At 41.9% G+C, this 13449-nt stretch overlaps 1 protein-coding gene across 7 annotated transcripts in view; it reads right to left on the minus strand.

The window, feature by feature from the left end:
* Positions 1-734: 734 nt before the first annotated feature.
* MOBP (myelin associated oligodendrocyte basic protein) overlaps positions 735-13449 on the minus strand; it is a 39952-nt gene continuing 27237 nt past the window's right edge. For 5 of the 7 annotated variants that reach the window (XM_019727582.2, XM_019727581.2, XM_019727583.2 and 2 more), the window contains 2 exons: positions 10953-11154; positions 735-3664 (listed from right to left, as the gene is read on the minus strand). In XM_019727582.2, coding sequence (XP_019583141.2) covers position 11154 — 1 coding nt within the window. In that variant the 3' untranslated portion in view covers positions 735-3664; positions 10953-11153. Of the gene's footprint in view, positions 3665-3828; positions 4626-8600; positions 10488-10952; positions 11155-13449 lie in introns of those variants that run through there. The other 2 variants (XM_074312582.1, XM_074312581.1) reach the window with 2 other exon arrangements.

Consider the following 13449-nt stretch of genomic DNA (forward strand, 5'->3'; position numbering starts at 1 on the left):
CTATCTGCTATCCAAGCATGGCTGCCAATGCTTAGGAAGGAATTTATGGCTGGGAAGATAAGAGAAACAACTCTGAAATATCATCTCTGGCATCCGCCCAAAATGCCTATTCTCTCCAATCTGCTTGCATCCTTTTCTATCATATAAAACCACATTTCACAGAGATCTTTGGAATACTGATAATGTTCTGTGATGCCCCTTCTGATTGTGTCCAGGGTCTTCTCCTTATAAAACATAACAGCATCCTGCATTTTCAAACTGTTAGTCATAGAATTTAAGCATAAGTCTGATATAACTTGTGTTAAGCAATATACAGCTTCTTCAGTAAACGATTTCAGAAACCGGGTGTGTTTTTCAGGCAACTCTGTTTTATCTTCTCTTTTGCGTCACTGTGGACTTATGACTCTCTGATACCCTAATGCAACTTTGCTTTCTTTCAATGTGTAGAATTCACAAACTAATCCTGATTTTTTTTTTCCGCCCTGTCCAGAAATATGGAATCAACTATCCTCCAAGGGTATTTGTTCCTTTCATTCGGAGAATAGTTTTAGAAGCCACAGGCACTAGTTCTACAAATAAGCTTGTTCCACATTTTGACTAGAATTTGGCAGGATGACAGCAAAAATATTCAATAGTATAAGTCACAGTAGGGACAGGAGAGATACAGCCTCCTTTAAAAATGTCTATTTTAACAAGTTCTTCTTGACTTACTCTAATAGAAGTTTATGAATACATTTTTTTTCAGTTTTCAAATAATTTATTTTTCTTGTTTTCATTAATGTTAATTTTAAAATGATATATATCATCATACCAAACCACAGCTCTAAATTTCAGGGTTGCCTCCCCAAAATTCAGAAGCCTCCGCATCTTTTCTTCTTTCTTGACCCTCAGTTCAGCCATCCTGAAACTGGCTCACAGTGCAAGTCCCACTGATTTGTTTGCTCAGCACCTCCTTAGCACCAATATTTGAAAGAAAAGAAGCCCCAGCCTCCTTGTAGGGGAACACCAAAGAAACTAAGAGTTCAGAACACTCAGTGTGATAGATAGCTTGTTTGCTTAATAAAAGATAATAATAAAATGTAGATTATAGACAAATACCACTTCTCAAAGTTTCCAAAAAAAAAAAAAAAATCTGAGCTCCATTTGAGCTCCCCAATTTGAATTTATTTTATTTTCCCTTCATATTTTTCCTTTGACTGGTGACTTTGTATATTTATGGAACAGAATTTTGAGAAAAAAACTGTAGCTTCACCGAGGCCTATGGGTACATACGGTGGTCTGTACCAATGCTAGAGTCAACTGTGCACATCTCTTCCCAATTTCGCATCCAAGACACATTCATAGCTTGCAGTCGGCCGCAGTGGAAGTATTTACACCATGGAAATTGGCAAACACTGTAAATCAGGATTTTTCACCCAGAGAGCCAGTTGTTAAGCATTTACAGTTTTCCCAAAACCAGTCAAAATTTCAGAACATAAAATCAATTAGCATCCAGAATTATCAGAGTAATGCACCAAACATTATGGTTGAGAATTCCCACTCAAGACGTTTACATGGAATAGCTTTTGGGGTTTTATATAATTTCTGCAATATTCACTGCATAATGCTCCCCAGAACCAACAAAAAGAACAATTAGACTGCGGTAGATTTTAGTTATAATATTCAAGGCACATTACATTTAGTTATCCACCAGTTTCAAGTAATTTCCAGATTTTTTTGGTCCATCTCCAGAGGGTTTTATTTCCACAACAGACAATCATAGAGAATTCAGTAATTTCTAGTTATTAACATTTCTGTGCTAACATCCAATGTCTTCCATGAATTAATACACACTGTGCTCTCTCCTCCCCAATTTTGCACTCTGTAGTAACTGCGTATCTTCTGGATGATAGGGAGGACAGAGCCTAGCAAGCTCTGAGTACAGGGTCTGGCTTTGCCCAAATCTAAAATGGACAGAAGAAATATTATGTTTCCTTGCTGGGTCTGAGTGGGACTGGCCCACCAGTTTGTTCTTTCTAGTAGTCTGTCATGGTACCCCTGGTGTTATTCCCAGGAACATCATGGCCTCAGATAACTCAACGTCAGAAACTATTTATAGTAGAGGTTCTTATCTTGTTGTTCATTTAGCACCTGAATTTAGGCAGGAGAAACATTTCTACCTGAAGGCTCTGTGTAGTTGAATGCACCTGCCTTTTTATTGCCACTTCTCCAGAGAGTGATGGCCTTCCCAAGTGAGAAAGCCAGGACACTCAGGCCTCGCCCTCCAGCTGCCTGGGGACAGTACTTGTCTGGATTCCTCTTTCCAGGGGGTTAGAATTCTGAGCTCTATCTCATCTAAGCCTACCACTCTTCCTCCCTACTCGCTGGCATTCCCTCTCACCCCAGCCTCACACCTTGAACTGGACTTCCTCTGGCCTTGCCCCCATATGTGTACTTGCCCCTTAAACTTGGCTGGTTCTGGCTGTGTTCACTCAAGGATGCAGAGCCATGCCTTGTTGGGAGATTTGGGCATCTGCCTGTGCTTGGCCACCCTGGCTCCCAACCCAAGACTGTTCCAGATGCCCTCTTTCTCCTTTACTCCACCTAATACTGCCCATCTTACATCCCTCCACATTCTGCAACATTCCATTATCTTCTACTGTGTTTTCCTACCTATTACTAAAGTGAGGTTGGGAGGGAGGGGGTGTTCTAATTCTTCCCTTTATCCCCTGTGTCATAACCCTGCAGAAGCCACAGTACAATCCAGATCCAAAATGGACTCAGAATAAGAGTTTTTGTGTTCTAAGACTTGTAACCTTGGAAAGACCCCAGGCTTATCTTTAGTCTCCCACTTATCTCTCCAAAAACATTTGTGCCTGGCTAATATTGTTGACCATTTCTATATAGCATTTCCTTTCTGTTATTTCTTCAAACCAGGAATTATTTCTTTTTTTTCCTTTAAACTCAAGTTTATTGGGGCGACAATCTTCTTTTTGATTTCCAAGACAATAGATCAATAGATGTTTCTTGGACAGTCTTTTATTTTGTTGTCATTTTTTTATACTATTGCATTATAGAGAAAGTGTGAGATCTTATGGTTTCTGCTTATTTTGGCAATTATAGTATTGTGGGTTGTTCAAATTTATGCATAGGGCATCATATTGCATTTACCATCTACTATTTGCTTTTCAGATTCCTCATTTTGTTTTCCCAAATTTATCTTCCTAGTATGGGTATATCTGATTCACTTGTTTTTACTGCTGTTTAGGATTTTATTTATGAATATACTATTATTGAGTCATTAATTCTCTTATTGGTAGACATTTTTATTAATTTCTTCCTATGGCTTTCTCTTCTTTTTTCCAATGGAAAACCATGCTTCACTGAACAGATTTATATGTATTTCCTTTTTCTATGAATGCAAGTTTTCTCTAGTATTGGTGCCTAAAATCATAATTGCTTGATCATAGGTTACAATATCCTGCTTTGCTAGTATCCCCAGATTTCACCCCAATGGTATTGTAGTAGTTTATACATTTTCATCAGGAGCTTATGAAAATTTTCCCCATATCCTTGCCAACACTTGATAATTTTTAGCTTTTGACCATTATAACGGTAACGCAATATCTTTTTCTGCACATCCCTGAAGTAAGATATATATCTTCAGATTGATGAAACTTGAGTCCTGAGAAAAATAAATAAAAATAAGTCCATACTTAGTGACATCATAGTGAAACTTTAGAACACCAAAGACAAAGACAAAAATCTTAAAAACAACCAAATGGAAAATACAATTTTCTTACAATGGAAGGACAAGTAGAATGACAGCAGATTTCCCTATGGCAATTATAGAGGTCAAAAGACAATAGGATGATATCTTCAAAATGTTGCTGGGGGGACAAAAAAAAACCTATCAAAGTAGAATTCTATATTGTTCTCCTAGTGCTTGGATCTGTACATTCTTGGTTGATCTCCCCCACCTTCTTCAGAAATATATACTGTCCTTGACCAAAAGGGTGGGTAGGTGTCTGGAGCTGGGCAAATCCTAGGACCTCATTCCCTCTAGTCACATGATTGGCAAGAGTAGGCACATAAGGAAAGACTGCAAGAGTCTGGACACTCTCAGCCTTGCTATCTCCATGTTTTGAAGATGCATATTCTTGGTTTTGGCCCCTTACATCTGAGAGTTCAGAGAGGAAGCTTTTCAAGGAAGAAAGAAAGCTTTGGTGCTAAATACTTTGGACTACAGATATCCTCTTATTAGGACCCTAATAGCTCACCAAAGGGAAACTTGCACCAGAAGAAGAGAAGATATCACATGAGAAGATGGGTTCAAGCATTTGGCTGAGGACTTTTGGAGATTTGAGACAAGTAACAGCAAATTGAAACTATAGGTGAAAACAAGTTACGCAGGTAGATTCAACAATGCTGTAACCATCGTCTACAAGATATGCTTGAACCTTGGCACCAGGCCATTTGGGGAAATGAATAGAACTGGGATTTTAGAGACCTGAAGTCAGAATGTACCTGGTTGGAGGTCAGCAGCCCTATGAGGGGCCATTCTTGGTCACCTGACAGTGGGAGCCTGCATGAGTCAAAGTGATGCTGGTTTGGGCAGAATCTCAGTTCATACCTGGAAACAAGATCTGAAGAAAGCAGTGAAGACAGTGTGAATCCCAAGACAATGAAAAATGTAGAAAGATTGTTAGTAGCTCTGCCAGAATTCTAAAACCCAAGATCTTTTGTGAAGTTGTAGAAAAACAGAAGAGTGAGGGAAAGAGATGGAAGGAAGACAGAAGCTAAAAGAAGGGTGGCAGTTGGAGGTTACACAAGCCCCTGAAGTGGAGAGAAAGGTATGGTCTCCTTCTGCCCCTAGCTGTTCCGGCCCTCCCAGCCCTACCTACTGAGATCAGTGAGCAAATCAGAAAAGATCTTAAGTCTCAGAAGCTGTGGCTTAGAAAAATAATGGAGTTGACATTCTAAATAAATACGTTATGCAGCTGAAACCACTTGATCTTGATCTTTGCATCAGAGGAGAAAAATGTTAGGAAAGGAAATGGACAGGATTGTTTTAAAAATAAAGAGTTAGTTGACAGTTTACCATAGTAAGAAGATGAAAAGTCAGGGAAGTCAGGCGGTACCAAAATCCAGATTATCAAGAATTGAAGAAAACAAACATCATTTAGATGCCAAGCTGAACAATGAGGTGTCAGCAAGACATTAGCTGAAAGAAGAAAGTTAGAAAATGATTCTTATTTTTACTGCTTGCAGCCAAAGCTCTGGTTGAAAATAAATGCAAAATCTTGCAGCTGGCAATAGAGATCCTTAATGATCTCCAACAGCAGAAAACTAAGACTCTGTTAAAGGGTCTGAGTCAGAAAGCTTATAAGCCAGAAGAGAAAGAACAGAAGCTGTCAGCAGCAAAGGAGGATGTTCATAGAGAATTTAAGAAATGGATGGTGAATTATAGTGAAAACAGATTATGTAAAAACCTGATGGATCACCATGTGGGGGGAAAAAATCCCAGAACACCAGGCGTTTTTCTTTTTGGTGCACCAAAATTTCTTCCTGTAGAGAAGAGAGATGCTGCCTTCCTGAGACAGAAAGTGCAGGTAGCAAACCCAAATGTTGGTTTACTTCAGAGATCTCAGAAATAAAACAAAATCCAGGAAGATCTGTTAAATAACTCCCATCAAAAGAGGTCCTGGAAGCCAGGCTCGCTTACATGGGACACTCCTGGTGACTGCTGGGGCTCTCTGTTCCCCACTGTACCATCACCTTTTCCTTGGTATGGGAGAGGCATGCCTAGAAATGAATTAGCTGTGAATGGACTTGCCCCGAGGCAGAGGAACACATGAGGTGTCAGGAAAAATACCCTCTGATCTGCATGCAAACATGATTTAATTCATGAGCAGTTTCCAGAATGTCTGTTAGGTCCCACACTCTCTGATGACAGACTACCCAACCCTCCTTAACAGTGGACACAGGGATATCTCCATTTCATCATTAATCAAATAAATTTGCCTGGATGTCAACATGGGGCTGTTCATGGACCACCGCCTGGCCCAAGCTACTATTTTCAATATCTGATAAAATATCTACCTTTAATATTGGCCCGAGTGTGGCTTCATTAATCAAGAAAGGCCCAAAAAGCCCTTACTTTTTGCAAATAACTTTTGGTGATGCAAATAACGTCCTATCTTTATCAGGAATGTCTGTCATTCACCCACCCCAGAAAGGACTTCCACCACCATCAACCGTCTTCCCAAACATGGACCCAGACATTCTTTCCCACCCTGTCTTCCTGGTGAGCTTACATCTCCTGACTAAATGAACCTTTAGAAATTTAGATCCTCTTGCTACAAGACATTATGTTCTTTCTAGACCCTAATTACTTGAGATTATACACCTTTCTCTCTACAAAATACTTATAGCCTTTGGGTTATGGAAAGGAGCCCACCCGCCTCTCCAGATACCACCACTGGGTCCCACAGGCTTCCACCCACAGGCTATGAATGGACTCCCAGGACAGTTAATGTGTTTCCAAATCCAATGTGAATATCACTTTGGTAATTAGATTTAACATTTTTTTAGAACTTAGTTTTATTGTAAAGAGATCTTTTTGAGCCAAATCATTCAAAACTGATAGATATTTGATTTGCTATGAAGTAAGGCCACCCCTTTAGTTGCAGTCTCCCATTTTCTCCACTCTCCTCCAACCTGCTTTATGCATTAGTAATGTAGTTTATACAGTTAATGGAGCATATGCAAAAGAAATAAATTTTAGTACCATGTTGAATGTAATAGTTTTACATAAATTTGTTTAAAAGTAAAAGTATACGTATAATTATCAAGACTGTTTGCTAATCTATGCCTCTGCTCATTGTACTTTGAACAAACCTAGCCAGCTGATGAAAAGTCAAAACATTCAGCCTGGTGGTAGGTGAACTGTTGCGTAAGAAGAAATAAGGTGTCACCAAAATACCAGTCAACTCAGCCCACACCTATGATGTAATGCCAGATAGTACACTCCTCAATAAATCATTTAGAAAATCACTAACATAAGTATTCCATCAATATTTGCCTTCAGTCATGAAAAGTGGAGATTGTCAGACTCTTTTACCCCAGTGGAACCCTTTATCTACATAAAAGTAGAAGTTGACATAGACCCTAAAAACTGCCTTGGATGATGTGAAGGTGTGGCCAGGATCCCTGTTACTTCATCCCCTCTCATCTCATAAGGTGGCCCCTCCAACTACCTTTGGGCTCTACTAGGCTCAGATTGGAAACTTCTAGGTTGCAGCATGATGGCGATAAGGTCAAGGTCATAGTTTCAGTGATCCTGGGGGCCAGGACCAACCTTTCCCATTTACAAATGCAAAACACCCTGTAGTAGAGGGTGGATCCATAGCTGAAGCTCAATAAAAAGAAGGTATTTTTATCACTCTCCTTAACCAACATTCCGCAGGTATGTACCGTGGTACAAACAAGAAGAGTGAATATGCAAAACCTCTCCAAATTACAACCGTACACCCGACTGTTGGATCAACAGAATCATTTTCGTTCATTCAGAACATGTTGTTTTATTTAAGCAGAGGTAGTAAGTACCTGTGCATGGTGTTATTAATGGGACTGAGACATGTGCTATGGAGTCAGTCAGGAAGCCCTCCTAGGACCCTTCCAAGCATGAGATCCCACATTTCTCTGATGTTAGAACAGCAGCCCAGATGACAGTCAGCAAATTACTGTCTCACAGCACAGCTCCATCCCTCTGCGAGCTGTCAGAAACTGTGCAACTTCCCAGAGTGAAAGCTTCCCTGTGATGCTTTATTCCTTAGGAAGATTATACTTTGCCTTTCTTTATCCAGCACTTTCATCTTCCCTCTGAGAACATACAGATCTCAAGTTTAGATCTGGGATTTACATCTAAATATGAGAGTGCAGGCATCAACATAGTGGCAAAATAGTGCTTTGAACTGTTAATTAACTAATTAATTAATTTAATTCATCTGGAGGTTTTTTTAGAACATTTCAAAGACCTGGGATGAAGTGATTTCTTTATAATCCTCCCTACTGGTCTCATATCTCTGACCCTGACACCAGCACCCCTCTTTGTGAACAGGCCACTTCATCTCCTACTTCAAGAGAAAATCAAAGCCACAGGTAGGAATTGACTCAAGCTCCTGCCACTGACCCTACACACCCACTGGAGTCTATAGTTTCCTTTCTTCCTGTTTCCAATGAAAAGGGACGCCTGATTCCCTTGTCTGTGTCCTGGATTCCGCCTCCCACATCCTCAGTCCTTGACGTCATGAATTATCTCCTCCTCCTTCTTACACTCCCTCTGCTGCCTTCTTCACAGCAGCATTCACCCTGCTCAAGTGTCTCCTGAGTTTCTGGAAAACCCCAGCTCTTCCCTGTCTTCTGCCCTTCGTGATCAAGCTTAGTTGAGGGGTTGCGTCTACCTTCATGAATTCCTGTTCCTCACTTCCCATTGGTTCCATGCAGAGGATGCCCTACCAGTCACCAAATGTCCTATTACTAAATACAATACTACTGACTCCTCAAAAGTATCTAAGCTTTGGAAAAATTATTCCTATGAAAAAAACAACAAACATCCATTCATTCAACAAGCATTTATTGAGTTCTTACTAGTGCTGGGAACTGAGGACGGAATAGTAAACAGGTGTTGGCAATCCTGGAGTTCACATTAGGAGGGGAAAGGGAGCCAAGCCATGAACAAGTGAAGAAATGAACAAGATAATTCCAGAGGGTGATAAGTGTTGTGAAGACAGACAAACTCAAGTGATGGACTAGAGAGTAACTATGGAAACCACTATGCGTTTCCAAGGGAAGCAGCTCTGAGGTGATATTTGAGCTGAACGCGTCAATGCAAAGATATTAGGCCAGAGCACCAAAGGCAGAATGAGCAACAGCAACGGAGCCCCAAGATGGGCACAAGCACTGAGTAGATATGACAACATCTTGTTTACACATGCAGAAGGAAAGAACAAAAAGAAGGCAAGAAAATGTGGTCTTCTGGGTAGGGAAAGCGCTGCTGAGTCACAAGCGAAGTGACCCAAGAACCTTGTATCCTCACTGTCTGGGGCCTGGCTCCACATCCCCTCCATGGGTCTCCTAGATCGAAAAGTCTTGGAGGAGGTGGGAAGAAGTGGGGGAAGTGTCTATTGCCTGCATCTTTCACCCTTTAATTCCAACTTTAAGAGTCAATAAACAAATCAGCCAAGCCTGAGCTTAAAACAAGCTAGGGTGGCATCTGGAATGAACCCCCCGGAGCCTGAAGAGAGATGGATCCACTCCAACTCCTCTCCCTCCACCCCCAGCTCTACGCTGAGTATGGAAAATGGCCACAAGAGGATCCTATAAGGCCTTTGCTGGGCACACAGTGCAATCCTACGCCAAAGGCAGGACCCTGAAGGGAGTGTATTAGAGTGTACTCCTCTTGTGACCATCTTCAGTGGTCAGGGTCCTCAGGGACATGGAACCGACATGGGACTTGGAGGGGCTCTCCAGTGTTTGTGCCTGGGAGAGAAAATGAGAGCCCAAAGCTTTTCTCCCAAAGCCAAGTTCCCCAACACACACACATACACACACACACACACACACACACACACACACACACCAATCCACAGGATGAGCTGAGGAGTCTCCGTTTAACCTATGGGCAAATTCCCTCCCTGCAGATATGTGTGTGTAGGGGGTTAGTTCCTATGGCCCTGACTCAGAGACCTGAGACCAGAGTCCTTCCCAAGACGCTAGGGCTACAGAGAGTGGAGTAAAACATAGGAGCAGTGGGAAGTCAACCCCCACCCTGCTCCATTATAATTGGGTCCAGACCCTCACACACCCTTGAATGGCCTTCTGTACAGGAAGGAAAGTCTTGGACTGCTTAACCGCCCCTCACTCACTTAAGTGGAAGGAGTTCCAGTTAATTATCCTCTCCCCAAGGCCAAGCTCCTCTTCTATTTTTCCTGATCCCACTGTGGTATCAGACCAAAATATGAAGGGGCCCAGCTACAGAGAGCACAACGGGACCAGGTTTCAACCCTCTCCAGGAATTGGGGCATGTGACCTGGAAACAGAAACTGTCTGAGCACCCCTTCTGATTCTGTGAAAGTGCCCTTGGGTCATCTGCCCATATGGCAAAGTGAACAGGTAGGAGGGCAGTATCTCCTGCCTCCTGGGGGACCTATCTTAGCAGCCCTGTCTCCAGGAGCCCTCAGGAGAGAGGAAGGGCATGTGGCATCACGATTGCTCTTGATAATCTGCCCAAAGCTACACAATTCACAGAGCAATGAATTCTGGAGTCGAGGCCATCCCGATGGTCTGGGCAAGTGCCCTAGAGTATTGGCTGTCACCCAGGCAGGGACAAGGAGGAGACATTCCCAAATCCCTGTGTGCGGTTGAAGACAGGCGCCTGGGCAATGGGAGGGTGCTGTTTCTTCACGCCTTTTCTCTCAGCTTCCGACATAGCACATCGTCTGCGTCTGACACACAGATTTAGAAAAGTCAGACCCCCCCCCCTGAGAATTTCTTTGCATCTCTGGATCATGTGCTAGCCAAATATCTTACTCAGAAAGAATATGGCTCTTCCCCAGAGGGCACTGTGCCTCCGACTGTGGGCTAGCACAGGGAACGGATTAGGGAGGCCAAATGGAAACCAAATGGCACAGGGGAAAGAGAAACGCAAATCGAGGACTATCTGCATTTAAGGCTCTAAACAGGATCAAGGATTGGGAACAGGACGCCAGGGACAGGAAGGAGTAGAAGTTGGAGGACCACACATGGGCTGGCACTTGAGCCATCCTGATCCAAAGACCCTGGGGTCTGTGCACATCCTGGGGGAGCAGGGACTGCAGGTGACACCAAAAGAGCCATGCACTGATTCTGGAGGCCGAGGGGTGCTGCTCGGACCCACTGACTAGAGCATAACACAGAGATGCCGCTCTCACCTCCAGACAGGCTGCCCGGCTTGAGCATGGGCAGTTGGCGTGTCAGAAAGTGTCGGCCTCTGCATCATATTCAAAGCCGGATAACTTGCCCAAGGGCACGAGGGTCAGGAAACAGTGAGTCCATGAGCTGAGGCCATCCATTCACTTGAAACTCCTCTTTGGTCACTTCTTTCTTGGGGTCGGCTTGGTCCTCCTTTTCAATCTGATTTACAAAGAGAAACATAAAAAACCACAGCACTGGTGAGTGATACACTTTCCATGTTCAGTTAATGTAATTGTGAATTTGTAGACGAGCTTTGAGTTCATTATTATTCTGGGAAATCCAGCCTTAGAATCCCTCTCTTTAATTTCTCAATTCTGGTAGAATCTGGCCAAAATAATATGATATTTTTTTCCTGGCCTGAGCCTAGGAAAGATATCCTTTAAAAGTCCTTCTATTTTTTTATTGCTTTTGTCTTTAATCATGGCAGGTAATTTTGAAACACAGAAAAACACAAAGGAAATCAAAGTACCAACCCAGTCCTTAAAAAACTAGTTTTACTGCCCATAGATAGAAGGACGTAAATGTACACACATATACATATAGGGTATATGCACTCACATAATGAAATTGTGACCATATTGACATGTTCCTATTTTGATGGAAAACAGACTGTGTTCAAGAAAGAAATAAACAAAACCCAGGAAAGATATTATGAATATGTGGCCCCAGACAAGCATTGCTTGCAAGCTTATTCTCCAACTGAGAGATTATATTCTGTTAACTGCCATTTATTTTATACAACAGAACTTTATGTGACAACTTTCAAAATGAGGCTATGCCAAATCGTTTCAGAACATCATCCAACGTCTCAATTTAAAAAACAAGAAGAAAAAAAAAGAACACAGAGATGCATGCATTAGGAATGCAGGAATATTTGTACACTAAAGATTTACTTATGGGAATCACAGCTTTTCCTATCATTTGAGGGGTTTAAAAAATTAGAAATAAAATTCATGTTTATATCCAGGTACTAACAATAGCATGTTCCAAAACCCCAAATTATATATCATGCTAACCACGCTGGTGCCCTTCAGGCAGGATTGAAGCTACCAGGAAAAATAAGGACTCATTTACCAAACTTTGTAGAGTGAGTGGTAGCCTGGACAGTTGGAACACGTCCCTTGAAATTTGGGAGGGAATCCTTACATTTTGGATTGCCTCTATGACCTTCCAACACGGGACGGTCTGTTCCTATAAGAACTCCACATAGATCCTGCTGAATATACAGCCCTGGCTGCTGACAGTGGCACAGAAGCCCACAGATCCTGGGCATCAGCCTGTTCATGTGTCCCTGCAGTCACTGCGGCATCTTAGATAATATAAGCATATAATTGTCTACTGGGCACTTCACTGGCGCTGGCAACCACATTGATGGCCTGGGCGTGGCCATCAGTGGAATTCAAAGCCCTTGGGTTCCATTTCAACAAGTGGAAGCCACTAAGTTGGGGAGGATCTGCTAGTAGTTAGCACTAAATGACACCCTGTATCCATGAAGTAGCAGTTCTAGTGACATCCACTTAGATGTACTAGTACTAGAAGGTGATAAACAAAGCACTTTATAATGACAAATAATGAAATAGATGATGTCTTCGTTTTACAGATGGGAAAAACAATATGGTTTTGAGAGAATAAGTAACTTGGACCCGCAGAAGAGCTCAGACTCAGACCTGATGCCAGAGCCCTTGCCCTGCCCACTGGGCCAGACGAGGTGTGTTTCTAGGCCTCACTTAGTCCATAATGTCAGCCACGCCCTGAGTCAGTCCCTGGGGGTGTGAGTGTAAGAAAGCTTACCTACTCCTGACTCATGCACACTCCAGCAAGACAGACGGACACTTGGGCGTCTGAAACGTAGCAGTGGAGGTGCAAACTGAGCCCAGGGACGGGTGGCCATCTGCTCTCATCTGGTTGGGCTCTAACCTTGGGACTCTAACCCTTTTGAGTGACCCAGAAAGCCAATTTGTCAAGCACGTAATCTTGTTAAAATATTTCTCAGAAGTCAATGTTCTCAGCAAAATAACAATTTAAACCATAGGCAAAAACTAAGCATCCAGATGTAAAGTAAAAAGTAAAATTGTCTCTGTTGCCAGACAACACGATTGTCAATGTAGAAAATGCCAGTCTACCAATTAAAATAAAAAGGTAGAATACGTAAGTTTAGCAAGAGCACATGATACATGATCAATATACAATAGTCAATTGTTTTTATATACTAGCAATGAACAATTAAAAACTGAAATGGAAAAATGTACTCTTTTAGTAGCATCTAAAAGTATACAGTCCTTAGATATAAAGCAAACAAAATATGTACAAGTTCTGTATACTGAAAACTACAAAACAAAAAAGACCTAAATGAATGGAAAGATATATATACCATGTTAATTGATTCAATTCTATTACAATTCTCCCCAAATTTATCTATAAACTCAACACAATTCCATTCAAAATTCTACCAGG

This window comes from Rhinolophus sinicus, linkage group LG10 (genome assembly GCF_036562045.2).
Source record: "Rhinolophus sinicus isolate RSC01 linkage group LG10, ASM3656204v1, whole genome shotgun sequence".
In the NCBI taxonomy this organism is placed as follows: domain Eukaryota; kingdom Metazoa; phylum Chordata; class Mammalia; order Chiroptera; family Rhinolophidae; genus Rhinolophus; species Rhinolophus sinicus.